The 17,446-nt window shown below is 37.7% G+C and overlaps 1 protein-coding gene across 1 annotated transcript in view; it reads right to left on the bottom strand.

Moving 5' to 3' along the window:
- Positions 1-1,764: 1,764 nt before the first annotated feature.
- Positions 1,765-17,446, bottom strand: part of PTPN2 (protein tyrosine phosphatase, non-receptor type 2) — a 32,226-nt gene continuing 16,544 nt past the window's right edge. The window contains exons 7-11 of the mRNA XM_010087126.1: positions 13,844-14,053; positions 12,241-12,399; positions 8,370-8,560; positions 6,705-6,806; positions 1,765-2,123 (exon numbers count right to left, since the gene is read on the bottom strand). Of these exons, the coding sequence (XP_010085428.1) occupies positions 2,102-2,123; positions 6,705-6,806; positions 8,370-8,560; positions 12,241-12,399; positions 13,844-14,053 (684 nt within the window). The 3' untranslated portion in view covers positions 1,765-2,101. The remainder of the gene's footprint in view (positions 2,124-6,704; positions 6,807-8,369; positions 8,561-12,240; positions 12,400-13,843; positions 14,054-17,446) is intronic.

Raw genomic sequence — 17,446 nt, 5'->3', positions numbered from 1 at the left:
TTCCCAGTAGCAGAAGAATTGTGGTCTTGTGTAAAAATAATAAAACACATGCACGTGTCAGAAGTTCCTGGGTCAGGGAGCTGAGACTGCTGCTGGCACATGGCAGCCATCGATAAAACCTGACAAAGCTCTGGTTTTGGAACTACTCTATGTTTTTCCTCTTTGCCTATTCATCAAGTTAGCCTGACATCAAATGTAGCCCAGCAGCTTAGTAGAGGAAAGTCATTTAAAAAACTTCAAGACCAAGGAAATTAGCATTTTGATTAGAAGAGTCCACTGTGCAATGAGAGCCAAAGTACAATCAGCCCTCTACACCCGACAAGATACAACACAGTAGTTGCATATTTGACAGGTATCTGTGATAGCAGCAGGTAAAATAATGAAGCATGTGCACATTTCCAGCAGCCATACACCTCATGCTTAATCGCAATTCAAAGAGGACAAAAATACTTAAAATGTAAATCACAGGTGAAGGCAGAAGGCATGAATGGCTGAAAGCTGCACCCAAAGATGTATGAAGTGGGATAACAGGCTCTGTTCCTGTATGCAACAACGGGTAATTTTGGCCAGACCTTGATCTCTCATTATAAGCACTCCTGGTCTCCCATCTGCACCAACTTGAAAATGAAAGCTGAATCAAGTTGGGCTGGTGTTTTCTCCTCCAACATAGGTTAGGAACAGCACTAATCATCTAAAGAAACTAAAATATTTAAACAGACCAGACTCTGGTGATTTAGACCATTTCAAGGTGGTGCCAAGCACAGATTCAGCTCAAGTAATGGCTTTAAGTACTCTGCTGATTCAGCTTCACATTCAAGTTAAACGAACTCTGAACATCATGCTTGCTTTCATAAATGATCCTCAAAACCAAGTTCTGTTAAGATTTTAGGTTGCTGCTTATTTTGGCTAAAATAGCCTTAGTTAGCCTAGATTTGCCCCCTCTTCCATGCTTTACTTTCAGCAACTGTATGATTTGTACAAAAACACATTACAAAAATGCACAAAGTACAAATTACATACAAAACCCCACCACATACTAGTTTAGACAGTCATATTGAATAGTTTTTTGGTGAATTAAGGTTTATCTGAAACTCTCAGGAGAACATCAGCAAGTGCAGAATTCAGATCAGCTCAATTGCAGCAGGTACAGGGCTGGAAACCCTGTTGAATCCCTTAGAAGAACAGCATTCCAGTTTACCCCTTTCCAATCCAGCTGCTCCAGCTGTGTCAGGGAGAACACTGACAGGAGATGGGAGATGTGAAGTAAAATATCATACATACAACACATTGTGATGGCACAATCCAAAACCCATTTAATTAAAGACACCATTCCCTTTGTGTACTTTGCACCTGGCCCTCAGCACCCAGTCATTACGTACGACCGTGGGTAGTGAGACATCAGATTGCCCATCTTTCATCCCTTTAAAGCACCACCAACAGAACACTTTCTCTTCACAAAGTAACTCCAAACATTTTGTGCATATTTTATAGCAAACATCGGAAGGATTACCAAACCAACTGGTCAGATTCATAAAATAATATTCTTAGTGGTGTATTACAAAAAAAATGTGCAAGAGTTCCTCCTATCTCAAACTACAATACTTAGCATTAATGAAAATATTTGCATAAAGCACATTCTAATAATTTTGCCATTTTCCAGTTAAGACAGGGTATCAGGAAACCCTAAGGTGAAACATTTCTTTTTCCGCAAAACAAGCTCTTAACAGTTTCTCCCTAACATAATGTGCACACAACAGCATATTGTCAATTTAAAAAAATATTTAATGCTGCCAAAAAGTATAAAAATACAGTAAGAATGGCAGTACAAAACAAAATATTTCCTGATTTATTTCTTTTACATCTTTCTACAGTAATACAGGCATTATAAAAACACAAGATGGCAAATTATTTTGTTTTGCAAAGTAGCACGCTGCTGGTGGTCTTCATCCCCTCCATGCAGTTTACGCTGTAAACAGAACACTGAGGTCTTCTTGATACTTAACAGACCTCACTTTTTGTTCCCGAAGAGGGGTTCATGTCTTGCTTTGCATGTCAATGATTTGCAGTTTATAGCTGCAGAATATTCACAAGTCCTGAAGGCTTAGGTGTCAGTCAGTCTCGGCCTGTGACATACAACGCAAAAGAAAGTCACCGATTCAGTACACAGTACAGAGAAAAAAAAAAAAAAGAAATAAGAACAAACAGCACTTTTGCAGCTCACTATAAACACCAAACAGCTGCTCATGCATTCCTGGTAGCAACTACCAACTATTGTTTCCCTGCAGCAAGCATTCTGGGACAGCCGTTGCTTTTTCAGAAGGTATTTCCGTGTTACAGCATCAGGCACACACTTGCTGGAGAGCTTCAAGTACAGGTCTCAGTCCAACAAACCCCCTACTCGTGCATTTAACCACAAGCACTGCAGAAGTCCTCTGGGGCCTCTGAGGGACTACAGAAGGCTGCACCTCAGCACACTGACATCGCCTCTGATGGCCAGTCCCACCACAGCAGCATTGCAGTAAGCGTTTCTAGGCAAAGGTCTCTTGCAGCAAGGAAGACATCCCAACACTGCAACATCTTGCTCTTAGGGAACGTAAGGGTCTACTCTGAGGAACACAGAAAAAGACCTTGGTACTTACAAGGTACTACATGGTACTAAAAAATGGTTCCAACTTCTGCAAACACTACACTGATCGATAAAGCAACTTTCTTTGATCAGTTAAGACACATTAAAAAAAATATTCCAAGTATTTATCCTTACAATTTAAATAAAGACTCAGACAGAGATGCGATTTTGAACACATTTATTTTTCATACATAAAAAATGAAAGACTGACCTAAAACTTTGGGGGAAAACAAAAAAAGCCCAGGAAGACTACCATGTGTTAGGTCAACTTTGCAAATTTCATCTTCTGACTAAAGCCATGCAGAAGACTTCTTTTGTCATCATTAATTTAGTTTCTTGTGAAGTCCTCAAGTGTCTCAGGTTTAAGTATAATGCCAAACACCAAACTAAATAATTTGGTTAACATTCATTAGACTTAAAGCTAGCCAGGCTTTTTAATTGCCTGTACAATCCAATCACACACACATACACATTTACACCTCTCCCCTTTTCAGTGGGATATAAACTGATGTCAGTAAACCATTTTACTCAAGGCTTAACAGAATAAGCTAAGTTTCACTTCCAGCATCTTACTTCCATAATTTAAATCTGCATTTTTTTTCCAAACCATTACTTCACCCTGAATTCAGTTATTTTACTTAATACACTTCAAGAAAAATACAGCTGCACCATCACTTTAAGTGGACTATCCCTGCACCAAGAACATAAACAGAAAACCTAAAGCATTAATTCCAAATTTGCAAACCCCTTGCAAAGGAGGTCCACGTGTTTGTTAGTGATTTTTTTTTATAAAATCAAGCATGATTGGTACACAAGTGTTCATCTGAGAGTCAAACACTGTTTAATCAAATTCAAAGAAGTCCACTATGCATCAAGTATTCTGACTGACGTATTACCAGAACAGAGGGAAAACCCAACACAGAAACACTTTGAATTGAGTGCAACAGCATTTCAGAAGCAGCACAGGACCAGCCAGCAGCTTGACAGAAATTGGGGGGGGGGATGGAGGCAGGAGGAGGGGTCAAAGGCACATCCTTCATTTTTATACTTTCTTTAAGCACTTTCTATGATAGAAGTCACTGGGATCAACAGTTCTTCATTTTGGCCTGTATTTGTTCCTATTTAACATCCAAGTTGTGCAAAACTGCTGCAGGTTTAAATCCTACAGAATCACAAGTATCACAAGGGCTCAGTTTGCAGTAAAGAAAACAAGCCTCCCCCAGATTTTTGCTTTCAAGGATTATTGACCTATCAGAAAGAAGAGTTTTATCCAAATTATCTCCTGGAACGTACTAAGGGATGTAATGTTTCATTTCCCTTCTACTCCCATATTGTCATGGACAGTCCACTGTATAAAACAGTTTTGTCCAATACTTGTACTGGTTTGTGGTCCTTAAATTATTAACAGTTCAAGATACTTATAATCACATAACCAAACCAAATTTTTACAGATCAACTGCTAAATGTGCACATCCTGCTTTATTGCATCAAGAAGGTAACAGAGTGTGAGATGATTTAAGATGCCCCCCCCCGCCCTGCCCCATCCAGAAAAGAGGAATGCCTGCTCAGGATCAAGAGAAGAAAAAAGCCAGAATTTAGAAGATGGAATCAGGAAAAAATTCAAGTGACAACTTGACAAGACACAGTTAGAGCTCAGTGTCTGTAGGATACTGGTGGCCCAGGAAATCCTTGTCATGCAAAGAGAAAGGCAATAAATGACAGTATGATTTCAGTGAAGGTTTCGCCTGCACTTTTTCCTTAGCTGCTTTTAAGTATTTAGAATAAAATCTGGAATATTTCTGTTATAAAAGCATTTAATTACATTCCATGTGTTTTTCCATAACCAAAATATCTTTTATAAGGCACATACATTTACACCTACTATCAGTTATAGCTAATACTGAAAAACCTGTCTTCCCAATTTAAAGAAAAAAAAGCATCTTTTGCCAAGCCTCTCGTTGGCTAAAAGAGTTATGTGGTTGTAACAATTCTGAAATGTCTTAAAATATGTAAGCTGCCTGCCCACACTGTATCACAACAATCAATAAGTAATTTTGCTTTTAGAGCTGCATAGTTGGTCAGTAATGCCACAGGACAAATTATCTTGGTTTACTGACATATGATTTCCCAAATTCAGAGCAGTATGTTCTAAGAAACTACATTTGTTTTCTTTATCTGGACCCTTAAGCCTTTGTTTACTATATAAACAACATAGTCCAAAATAGTATCAGCTATTGTGAAATGAGAATTTCAAAGAGTAAACTCAGTTGAGCTTTGCATAGGAACTGTCAGACTATGTGGGCCCTGTGCCTGGTATGTTACTGCGAAGCTTGAACATACTGGAAACCTTTCAAGTTAATTCCTTGGGATAAGGAGCAAAGTAATTATCGAGTTCTTTTAGTATTTTTCAGTAGTAAATCCAAGAAGTGCTTTACAAAAGGACAAGGGGGGGGTGGGGGGGGGAAGGAAAAAAAGACACCCCCCCCCAACCCCCTTACCCACCAGTAAACAACGAAACTAGGAAAATGGAGGGAGAAAACACGACTTCTCTGAAGTCACCCAACAAGGCAAAGCTCGAATAAATAAGATCCAGGTTTCAAAGTGCAGTCCAATACTACAAATTCTTAGGTCTCAACTTGAATGACAGCAAGCTACATACAGCCACATATGATCTCTGTATTCAAAAAGAATTTAAAGGACAAAGTGATTTGTGTTGAGTTACTATTCAGAAAAGTGTTATCGTCCAACTAATGGAAAGGGAGTGCTCAATAATTTTCAAGGGACTGTAGCACAGGTATTCCCAAAATATTAGTCGTGAAGTGTTTTAAGTCATGCCTCTTTGACAGAGTGATGGGGAAGCTGAAAAGCAGTTCTAGACTTTGTGAAATTGTGGCAGTGGCTCATACAGCTGAACATACTGGGTACAGGAGAATACTACCAACATTTGCTTTCTATTATTACCACCTTTGCAAGTCCAACTATGGTTTCTTTTGATGTGCTTTCTACACCTGTCACTGATGAATGCATTTTACTCTTTCTAGCAATTAAGATCTATAGACACACAAAACCTTGTTTCACATTTAATAGAATGTCAGAACTTGTAACAATGTTGGCCTTCAAACAGTAGTTGAAGTCTGAGTACATGAATCAACAGTATGCTTTTCAGTGGGGGCTAAGTTCTCAAAAGCCTTTAAAAAAATCAAATTTCCAAGTCTTACTTAAATAATGAAACTACAAAAAAAATAAATAAGGAATGCAACTTAACAGAGTAGAAATTGGTAAGTGCTTCATTAGACCCCTAGCTGCTCGTATCATAAATTTGAGAGTCAAAATATGGGGAATGGTCGCACTATTATTTTCATGCATAATTACATTTAGTTTCAAAATCAAATTCTTTTTGGTCAGAAATTTGTACAAACTGAGCTTTTAAAAGTACAGTGAACTACAAAAAGATTAAATATGCAATTATAAAATATATTTATCCTAGGTCATAAGAATATAAAATGTTTATGTTCATGTCACTAGTACATTCCACATTACACACATTTAAGGATAACTTCTTTGCATTAATAATGTAAATGATACAACACTGTTTATTGCTTATGTCAGGCATGTAAATTTAAATCCAGACAGCCTTCAGTAGCTAAACCTCTGTGGATCAGGCTTTGCCTAAGACCAGTAGAACACCATTTTAAAAAGTGTATAAACAGTTGCTGCAAGTTTGTACCTGCTCATATAAACAAAAAAAAACCATCAACTCTTTTGGAGGGGGGGGGGTAGCAGTTCATTTTTGTAAGTACCTGCAGTGGAAAGTCCTGAGATGTCGACATGGGATCAAGTTTACATCACTTCTCATCGTGTGTAATGGTCTGTACCCATTCCAGGTGTAAGGAGTTTACTGCTTAAAGTCACACCCCTAGTCATTAACTTGCAGCAAAATCAGCTGCTGGAGCAGACAGGCTTACTGTTTACTTACAAGGAATGTTCTTGAACATACATTTTCCAGCAAGAATAAGCGCCAACTAAAATCAGTGTACCAAACCCGATCTTAGTGAGAATAGGTTTCCAATATAACCACCTTTTTCTTTTTCTTTCAGTCTCATTTAGCTTCTGCTTCATCTGCTGCAGCTTCTGTGCTGTGTTAGCTTTTCTATCCTCTCGCAGTCGTTTTCGCACGGTACTTAAAGAAAAAAAAAAAAAAGGTAAATCTTAAATTGTAGAACAGGAAAAAAGGCTGTTAAAATACTAAAATAAACCTCTTCCAAACACATCCCCAATAGTTAACCAATCTACCAGTATCACATGACAACAGTATATAAAATCAAAACAAATCTTTATTCTGTTTTAATAACCTTGATGTGGACAGCTTCAGGTCAGTGAAGCCCCATGAAGTAAATGACACATGTAAAAATCTAAGTGGTGCTTAACCTATGTGTTCAACATGGAACAGAACTGGCTTCACCCTCTGAGCTTAGTCTCTCACCCCTGTCAGTGCTGCATTCGGCGGATGAGAATTTTTGCATGGAGGCTGCTTTTACACGCAATGTCAGGTACTACATGCAAACATTCAGAGGATTTAAGCGTGTGCCTCCACTGCAGAGCTCACACCAGCCTCACCGATATATTGATCCTAGCCAACTCATGTCTGCCTGCATTTTAATTAATAGTACTCATCTTAGGCTGTAAACCAAATCTCGAACAAGGACACAGGCTAAAGAACAGTTGTGTGTTGTTACATTATCAGGGCCGCCTTGTAATTCTTGTCTCCAAAAGCATCCTCACAATCTCTAAGAAAGCATTACTCTGATAGAAGAAAACCGCTTTGATTGTCCAAGTCCTAGAACACAAACACTGCACTCCCTCCTGCTTGTGAGGGGCTCCTTCAAACATCTGCAGAATTTCTGTCATTCTCTCTCTACACACTCACAAAGACATGGAAAGAAACTCATCAGGGCATTCAGTAAGCCATCTGTTATTTCCGAATCTAGTCTCTCTACACCTCATCTCAGACTGCAAGCCTTTGGGCCAGACACTGCCTCCTCCTGCGCACTGCACAGCTCGGCACAACCCAGTCAGTTTCTGGGTCTCTGGCTCCGGATCCACAAGATACTCTCGTGGGCAGGCCCAAGTGACACCATGCCTCAAGGCACAGCAATTTAGATGGTAATTCTCAACACAGCAGCTCGAAGCTGATGCATTGCTACTCATGAGGGAGAGAAACTTGAAAGAGAGACAAACTCACACGCCACAGCTAAACCACAGGCATCTATTCACAGTGCTACATTTAACATCAGGGGAGGGTAACACATGGCTTCAATGATAATCGCAATCATCATACAGGGAGCAGTAGGTGATAAAAACTTTGTGCTTCTGAAATATATTTTTCCAAACAGAAGTTAGCATTGTACTTAAAAATCAGTATTGAATTATTTTCGGCACTTTTAGGACCTAATTCACACTGCACAACAGAGTTCTCAGAGTCTGTAGGAAAAGGCTTTCAACCATGAGGTTGAGCTGCTTCAATTAGAGACATTTGCTTTTCCTCTCTTGATCTTTGAACAATAAAGTTTTATTACAAGGAAAATCTGAAGTTGTATTTTAAAAAAAATTAAATCAGTCCAATACCACTTGTCTTTTACCTCTACTTAAGAAAGATCTGGCAGGTTTCTTATGATAAGAAAAGCATACAATAATTCAGCCTCTCAAGAGAGTGTATCTGCCTTCTTTTCCTCATGTTGCCTACCTTTCAATGTTTCCATCTGTGATATCTTGAACTTTAGTGGACAGGTCAGTATTTATTTTCTCCATTTGATCTTTATCCTCCAGGCCTATGCTGTTGCCATTGTACTTCTCCGTGGTTATTTTTGTTGGGTGTGGAGGAGACTGCTCAGAACTTGGCGCTTGGTCCTCCTTGGAGAGCTCCTTCCACCGTTTCTGCAAAAAAGGAGAACATGTTTCAAACATTCCCTTAGCACTGAAAGTCCTCTTTGCCCAAGAATTTTCCCACAGGAAAGTCACAGAAGTAGATTAAAGGAACTGCTAGATCAAGAAAAAATATAACAATTGCTAGATGAAGAAATAACATCAGATGAAGATGCATCTTCTCCAAAAATGATCCCTTTTTATATTTCTCCAGGATGATGCTACTGTGAAGGTATGAGCCCACTAACTTCAGGTCTGTACTGTCCACAGTAGCTCCACCATGAGAAAGCAACTTGTCTTGTACAGTCCTGCACTGTTCAGCACTTTCCATCTCCCTCTACTCTCTGTAGGCCTATGCTATGCTGTTACTTATCATGGCTCCAAAACATAGTAGGATCAAAAATTGCCTAAAAAGAGGGAACTGGAAAAATCTGCAACCCTAATGAAAAAAAAAGAAAATCTATGCCAAAGTTCTGGTCTACTATTTCACTTAGTGGTTCATTAGCCCAGAGATCTCTTGCATCATAAAACAGATATTCACCTTGTTTTGAAAAGTAATCTGAAATGAGATGGAAGAAAAAATAAAAGATCAGAAGTAAAACTGGTTTGCTAGATCTCACTCCTAACGGGTAACTGTCCTAAAGATGAACAGTCTGAAGGCTTTCTTTCAACAAAATTTCAAGCAGGAAAAAAAAAGCCAGAAAGATAGCAGGAAGGAAAAAAACAGCCCCTAAAAAACAATTGGTTCTTTTCTCACAGAAATCAGCCATGCCTTAGACAGAAAAAAATAATTTACTTCTAAATGTAGACATGATAAGAAAGATAAACTGAAAACTGACTCTTCACAAAACGAGTGTTAGATTCTCGCCTGTTGAAGGAGTTCAAGACTGCTGGTCTAAGCTAAGTATCAAACTCAATGTCAAAAAAACACAGCTACTTATAAATTAATTCCTGGCAGAATGAGCTTTAACAATAAATCAACTCCTCCATCGCAGATGAGCTTCCAGTATAGATCTGAAATTCACAAAGGGAGTCTTTACGCACAAGAGACTTCACTCTCAGAGGTTTTTTGTTTTGTCTCAAACAAAACTCAAAAAATAAACAGCCACTGACAAATGGAAATCCACTTATCAGCTCCATCTTACTGTCAGCGAAAAAGGCCTTTTAGAAGACATAGTTGTGTCCGTAAGAGACTTGCTGGCTAAGATAAATACTGGCTCCATCTGGAGTGATAACCACACAGGAAGAACTGAAATCAGTGACAATTTTACTGCTCTTGTCAAACAGAAGGATTTTCCCACCAAGAATTCTATCTTAAACATGGAATAACAATAGTTCAAGTGGCTGGTACTTTTAAGTTTAAATATCTACGACAAGACTATATGAATGGTAAGGACTGGTAAGATGATGTACAACTTGGAGCAGACAGACGAGGAGGACTGTGTTGCTAAGCTACCTTTGCCATTTTATGGTATTCCTGCAACTTTACAAAAAGAACAACAAAAATATAACTCAGGAACTGAAGTACTACACTGTGTCTTGTGAAATTGTGTCTGGAAGAAACAAAGAAATGATGAAGTTTAAGAAATACAGCTGTCCTTAAAATTATAACCAAAATGCCTGTATAAGGGAGCTAAGACTTCGGGCCTGTATTGCCTCTTGGAATGAATGGACACAATGGAAAGGCACATTAAAATGTTCACTTGCCATAATCAGGTGAATGTCAGATACAGTTTCTGGATTCACAATTTTCAGTACAAAATTATAATACTCTTGGTCTCTGTCTCCAAAACACATCTACAGATCTAACCTTCTTTGTCCTTTCAAAGCTACAAATGTGTTTTCCAGAGACAACTGATTTCAACATATTTTTCTGAAAGAGTGATGGTATTCTATGTTGTTGAAGCAATATTATCTTTTTTATGAAGGAATTTTATAGAAATGAAAACTTCAATCTTGTTCCACCTCAGCCATTTTATATAGTGCAGTGGTGTAGTATAATTAGCAAGTAATTGTTTTAGCTACAGCACCATGCAGCAGCACACCAACCACACATCTCTCTGCAAGGGCTTCAGGGCTACCTAGGCAAGCGTAGGATCCTTCCTTTCGGTCACAGCTGCAAATTCCATTGGTGCTAAATGAGGGGAAGAGACTCCTCACCCTCTAATACAAGTGTTGCAATTGCAGCTACTAGCTCTAACCACGTAAAGGGCACGTAAAGGTTCAAGCACATGTTGTGTTTCTCTGCACAGCTTACTGACTTCCAAAATCCAGGGAAGCGTCTGAGATGAACATTTGGGTCATGTTATATTAGAGAAGCATTCAATGACTTCATGCCCTCCCCATCATTAGCAGAGAGAAGTAAACACCTCTCCCACTCTGGACAGTAAAACTGTTCCACGGGGTTGGGGGGGGGGGGCGGGGCAAAAAATGATCTAGCTGACCTTGAAAGGAGAAATACTCCTATGAAGTACCATCAATTGATTTTCTGCACATGACCCTGAGGCCTAAAGAGAAAAGCACCAGGACAACTGCCTGCGCTGCAGACAACACTGGTTTAAGAAAGATCATCTAACAATCATAACAAGAAAAAAATGGAAAGTGTGCCTTCTTATGCATTTTTTTAGTATGAAGAAATAACACATTTGAACCTGACAAGCAGTATTCCAAGTTGATGACGCTCCCTGTACCCAGAAACAAGAAATCCTGTGATCTAGATGGGTAAGTGTAGGAACCAGAGCTGCTCACAGTTTGGAGCATGGCTTTTTAAAAAACAAAGTAGAAAATTATTAGAGAGAATACCACCATACCACCAGCAACAGAAAATAAAGCAGCTAAACTGCTGTTAGTGTTATAGTGAATCATGCAGTCTTCTAGGTATATGGCACAGGTGTCAGCCTAGCAACATGCTACCTAGGTGTTGATTAGTAGTTCTGCAAAATTATTTATTTACATAGCAAGTCAAGAAACATTTGTCAAAGAATGTGACAACTACAAGAACCACAGAAAAGAGGAAATGTGTTTTAGCTTATCTACTTCATTCATCATTTAAAGAAATCAACAAAATGAAAAAGCCCTAGCATATGAAAGCAGAATTAAGTCTGTTTCACAGCTTCTCCTCCCAGTCCTCCTTCCTACCTAGCCCAGCCATTTAAAACAGCTGTAGCTACTGTTGGCATCTGCAAGCCTCACTGAAAAAATTGTGAGATTTGGCAATATGTTTGCCCCAAAGCTTATTATGTTTGGCTAGATTCTACTAACTGTTAACACAAATTTTGAAAGCTAGGAAAAAAAAAAAAAAGCAGCAACTTTATTAATAAATATGATCTATAGCATCAGGCAAATTTATTGTTAGGAAAATTAATAGCAGAGATCAAAAATCATAAAACGATCCTTGCTATCTTTTCGAACTGGGCATTAGTTTTGCTTTTCAGTGAAAGATATCAGTAAAGATACTGATTTAACCTTTTATTTTTTTATCTTGGATAAGAGGGGACAAATATATAGTATTAAAAGTTTAGCTGACAGAAGGTGCTCATCAGATACCCTCTAATACCTTCTAGGCATCTACTGAAAAAGGCAAATTATTTAAATCTCTAAAATTTGCATATTTTAAAATAGCTCAGAGCTCATTTTTAACTACTGTTAGCAGTCTACTATTAGTGTTTAAAAACATGGAGCTAAACATTTACCTGTATAGTTGAATCCCCCATTATAAATTTTGCTCCTTCTATTACAGCCATATATGAAAATCTTAGTTGATCAGGAGTCTGAATAAGTCCCATTCGATATTTTCTCATATCCAGTAATACCTTTTTAATATCTACAGAAAATGGGTCTTTTTTTTCCATCTGTAAAAAAAGTTACATCAGAAGTGTCATTGCTCTTGATAAAAAGAGATAACATACAAAAAATAATTGCAAGTAAAAATTAGTCATAAAATTCAATCTAAAAATTAAATTTCTTCATATTATGTTTCTATCAGTTATATATAGAAATAATCCAAGATGTTTATTTTAAGTTGTTTTTACAGGAAAAAAGCAAACCATCTAATGAAAGCTTATTATGAACAAATCAATGATTAACCAAATAAATCAGTAGCCTAATATTAAGACTTAATTTTAAGAAATTTACATATGCTTTGACTTTATTCAGGCATCTATTTGTACTTTGAAATAGGACTATAAGAATCAGAACCACAGAGTATTTCCTACTGCTCCTGAATGGAACAGCAATTTGGAATAACTGAATGTGGCAGAAGTTTCCTTATTTAAAGCAGAATCCCTAATCCAAGTAACACACACACTTGTCATCACGCTACATTCATGGGGTGTGTTTAACCACATATCTGCTCTTCTTGCAACGTCCATTTTACTGCATCTAATGTTAAAGTATACTTGCATCAAAATATACACCTATGTTTTTCAAAATACAGAAAAAAAGAAAAACTGAAAATAAAAAATAAGTTGAGAGGACCTAACCGAACCAGAAGACAAGTGTCTTATAATTTAAATGAAATCCCATTTCACCTGACCCTCTGCTGTACTTCTCACTATTACCAAGTACAGACAAAGAGGAAAAAGTCTCTGTCTGGCCTTTAAAATCCAACAAAAATTTAAAGATACTTAAAATATTATTTAACATTTAAAGTTCACTCAAGTAATGAACAATTATAGATGATGCAGTTCACTGAGGAAGCAAAAAACTCTACTCATTCATGTGGTACTGCAACTGGTTTCCAAGCCCCACCTCCCAGAGGGCTGCACTGCTAGGGAAATTCTGCACCATCCTCCATCACACACTGCAGGAGATCCAGGGGCATGCCCGAGTTCTCCTCCTATTTCAGATACCAGTTCTGTGCAACCTTAAGAAAAGGGGACTGTCAGACCTGCGAGATATTCCATGTCTAGGGGAAAAGACTTAAATATTCAGTTGTCTCAATATATATTCATAAGCCTAACTTGAAACTCAAATAAAAACAAAAATCAACTTTTTTCTAAGCAGATCTTACATAAAAGGACAAGAACTCTTACTATTTACTTTCCAGGAAGCTTTGAAAAGGTGTACTGTACTTCAAAATGGATTTGCAAATGTATTTCAAGAGCTGTGCTTTTAAACCATCAAAATATGTGCAGGAAAAAAAAAGTACGAGGTCTTAATTAAAATTTTCACTGGCACGTCATTAACTTAAATAAATGCTTTTAAAGCCTTCTGATCAAAAAGCCCATTATTGGGAAGGGAGGCAGGGTGTCAGAAGAAGGAAAGGGGTGACAGAGAAAATGACCAAATACTTACCAGAACAAGACAAGTGTCTACCAATGAAAACGTGCCGGAACGTCCTATCCCCGCACTGCAGTGAACTACTGCAGGCCCGTGTTCAGGACTAAGGGAACCAGACTCTCTGACTTTAAACAGGAAGTTCAGGAATGAAGCTGGGGATTCAGGAACTCCAAAGTCTGGCCATGTAGTATAATGAAAATGAAAGATCATCCTGGACTCACCACTCTAGAAGCAAAAACAAACAATACAACTAGAAAGTAGTCTACTTTTGTTTACTTAGCACACATTTCCCTAATCTAAATCAATAGCTATCTTCTATTTTAAACCTCCCACTTAGACAACTAAGCCAGTAACTTGCTTCAAGTTGGACGACAACCAACAGAGCAACCTGAAGGAGCTTTTCATCCAAGCTGGTAGTTTTCCCCTTTGCATTTATTACCATACACATTTTTTCTTCTTCTCAAACTTCCAATATTATATTTGGTTTGCTTTACTACTTGCGCCCAAATATTCTTCTATCACTAATGCAGCTTAATGGCTGACAGCAGTTATTACACCACTAGCATTAATACGACAGGAAAAAAAAAAACCTGTCAGCATTGTAAGCACTCTCCACTCTTGCTCAAAGCAAATTTTAATATCAAGCGGTATTAGCATCTCCTTTATCCTAGTGACACTACTGCAAGGAGCAGGAAGCTTTACGGGTAAGGCCTGTAAGAACCCATACAGCAGGATGTCTAGCAAGACTTCTGCTGGACATGGTTCATTCTTTCCAAGTAAGAAGGAAGGATTCCAAAACCATGCAGTTGCTTTAGAACCACTCAGCTCCTCTGCTAACATGCAAGTATGGAAATGACAGCAAGAGAGTATGTATATATCTGAAAAGCTCTGATGACAAATTTGGATGGTATTTTCATGGAACTCACTTCAGAGCTGCTGTTAAATGCCGCTCCTTGGCACAGTGATTTTGAGACAACTTGATCACTGATTTACTCAGCAATTTTAGAAAGGCTCAGTTATTTTTATCTTCCCTCCATTTCATCTTATTTTCCACATAGATTGAAACCTACATAAACCTCCACAAAGTTGGAACACAAGAAGATTTAAAATATCAATGTACTCCACAAAAGCTATTTTTTTCAGCAACAGTAAAACATAGCTATGAAATTCTAATAAATTCTACTGTTCTTCATATGCTTAATATGTTTCAACTTCTTATAGTGACAACTTATGAAACTCCTTTATGAAACTAAAATAATCCCGTTCATGGTTAGCACAGTAACAAAAATACTCTCCTATTTTGTCTTTTGCTTTTTAATGCCTGATATTGCAAGATTGCCAATACTGTCACAGAAAACACTGGGTATTAACAGAACTCAAGTCAGTCTCAAATGCACAGTTATCGTCCAGGAATATTTTGTCTTTTGGCTAAGAGCTCAACAAGGACAAGAGTCTGATCCATCGTATTGGGAAAACGAGTACACGGTAAGATTTCAAAGGGGGGAAAAAAAAACCTGACAATGTCTAAATTGTATAAACACACTGGGATTTCCCCTTCTTATTTGTCTGAAGCAAAGCATTAAAAAACGAGTTTGCATTTTCAACTAAGATCTTCTTGGTCTTCCGCACCTAGTTTTTCAACTAGTGAGTTAACTCACTAATCAACTGAAATGACCCATTTGTTTAAAAATCATGAAGGAGATACATTTTCTTGTATGAAATCTGGAAATTATAGAATTTTCAAGAAGATAACACTCTTAAGCAATTTCCTCTATTTACAAGAAAAATAATTCATCAATTTACAAACAAATTAAAAGGAAAACTGGAGAGATGGGCTAAATACACACGTTATGTAAAGCAAAGATTAAAGTTGTTTCCTGTGAATCCAGATGAATCTTTGAAGTGGTAATTGATACTCTTCCCCTCCCCCTCAAGATTCTTCAATAGCATTCCAGATGAAAGCCTTCCTTATAGCTCAAGAAGGCAAAAATGCCCTTATCTATAGAAAACAAAGGTAATCTGTGTTGGGTTTTTTTTCCAGGTCGCAAACTCTAACAGGCACTAGCACCCGCCTCCTGAAGAAAAAACAGTAGTGCTTCAAGCATGTGGCCAAGAGTCACCCTGCTCTTACACTAATCTGAAAACAGGTATTTCTAAAGGAGAGATTAAATGGTGCTGTTGTACATCTCATCCAGCTCTAACCCACAGAACTAATTTTTTCTTCCTCCCCATACCGTACAAAGGCTTTATCCATCCCACAATCTTCCATCACTTCAGCTCATTTTAAAAATATCTAGTCTCTTCATCTTTCTTCATGAGTCCCATTTCAGAGCACCAGAACTGGCTGGTCTTCTGTGACCTTGTAGTTTCCAATCATACAGCCAAATCCCATTTGAATACTTCAAACCTCCCACATCTTCTCTCTTAAAGAGAATGGCTCTTTGAAGTGGTGTTTTGTAGTCAAGCTGTGCACTTGAAGTACTGTCTTTGCATGAGTATCTGTAACACCCTTTCTTAAAGAACTCCCCCTATCACTGAGCCTTGTACCACAGCTATCACTTAGGTGAAGTGATGCAGGACTGTAATGAGAAAAGGTTCGGCTTGCTAAAGACTCACAACTGTTGATGGATAGCAATTAAATTTTAAAGAACAACTGATTTCATTACAGTGTTATCAGGAAACTACAATATTATTTTAAAGAAAAAAAGCTGAGCTTCAATCCTTAAATAATCACAGGACAACATTTAAAGAAACAACTTTTCACAAAAATTAGTCAAACCATTCTAGTGGAAGTTTCACAAACTACTGGAATAAGCTTTCAGTAAATAACCAACATAGCTAAAAATTCTAAACTCAGAAAGCTACCACCCCACTGCACAGTTCTCCACTAACTGCTGGCAATGCTAACAGTATAATCAAAGGATGACCACACCACAAGCCATGCTCCAGGTTACAAGAAGAGATCCACACGAGGACTTGAGCAGAAAAATAATATAATCCCATTACATTAACTTTCATCAAAACAAGCCTTGTCATAACCTTTTTACAGTGACTATCCAATCACTCAAAACAAAAAGGTACAAAAATTTTAGTTAGGTTCAGGCACCAGAGAGTACAAACATTAATGAAGTACTACCAAAATGCTCAAAGGAAGCTGATGCCTTCAGTGTCAAGTAAAACAAGTGAAGACAGAAAAATGCTGGTCTGTCAAATGTCACACACTCCTTATAAAAGCCTTCATTTCATAGTTTAAGGGCTACTGCAATGGCCTAACATACTAAGGCATAAAATACACCTATAACCCCATAGTGGTCCTGTATTTAATGATCATTCCTTAACTGCATTAACAACTAATTTCATCATATAAAAATGAGAAGGCATGCTGTAACGGCAATATTCTAAGCACTGAAATTCAAAATCTTAAATCAACTTTTACCACAACCTCTTCTATTTGTTCATTCTAATGCTTGCAAAATGTTTTTCAAAATGTATATAAAAATGGCAATGAGGATAATTGGGCCAAATAACCCTCACAAACATTCTGGGTTTTTTTTCAATAACTAATGCATATCCTGTAAGTCCACATGGCAATAGCTATGCCCATTGAATGTGCAAAAC

This window comes from Pterocles gutturalis, unplaced genomic scaffold (genome assembly GCF_000699245.1).
Source record: "Pterocles gutturalis isolate BGI_N339 unplaced genomic scaffold, ASM69924v1 scaffold46451, whole genome shotgun sequence".
NCBI lineage: Eukaryota > Metazoa > Chordata > Aves > Pterocliformes > Pteroclidae > Pterocles > Pterocles gutturalis.
This window is presented reverse-complemented; position numbering and strand designations above follow the sequence as displayed.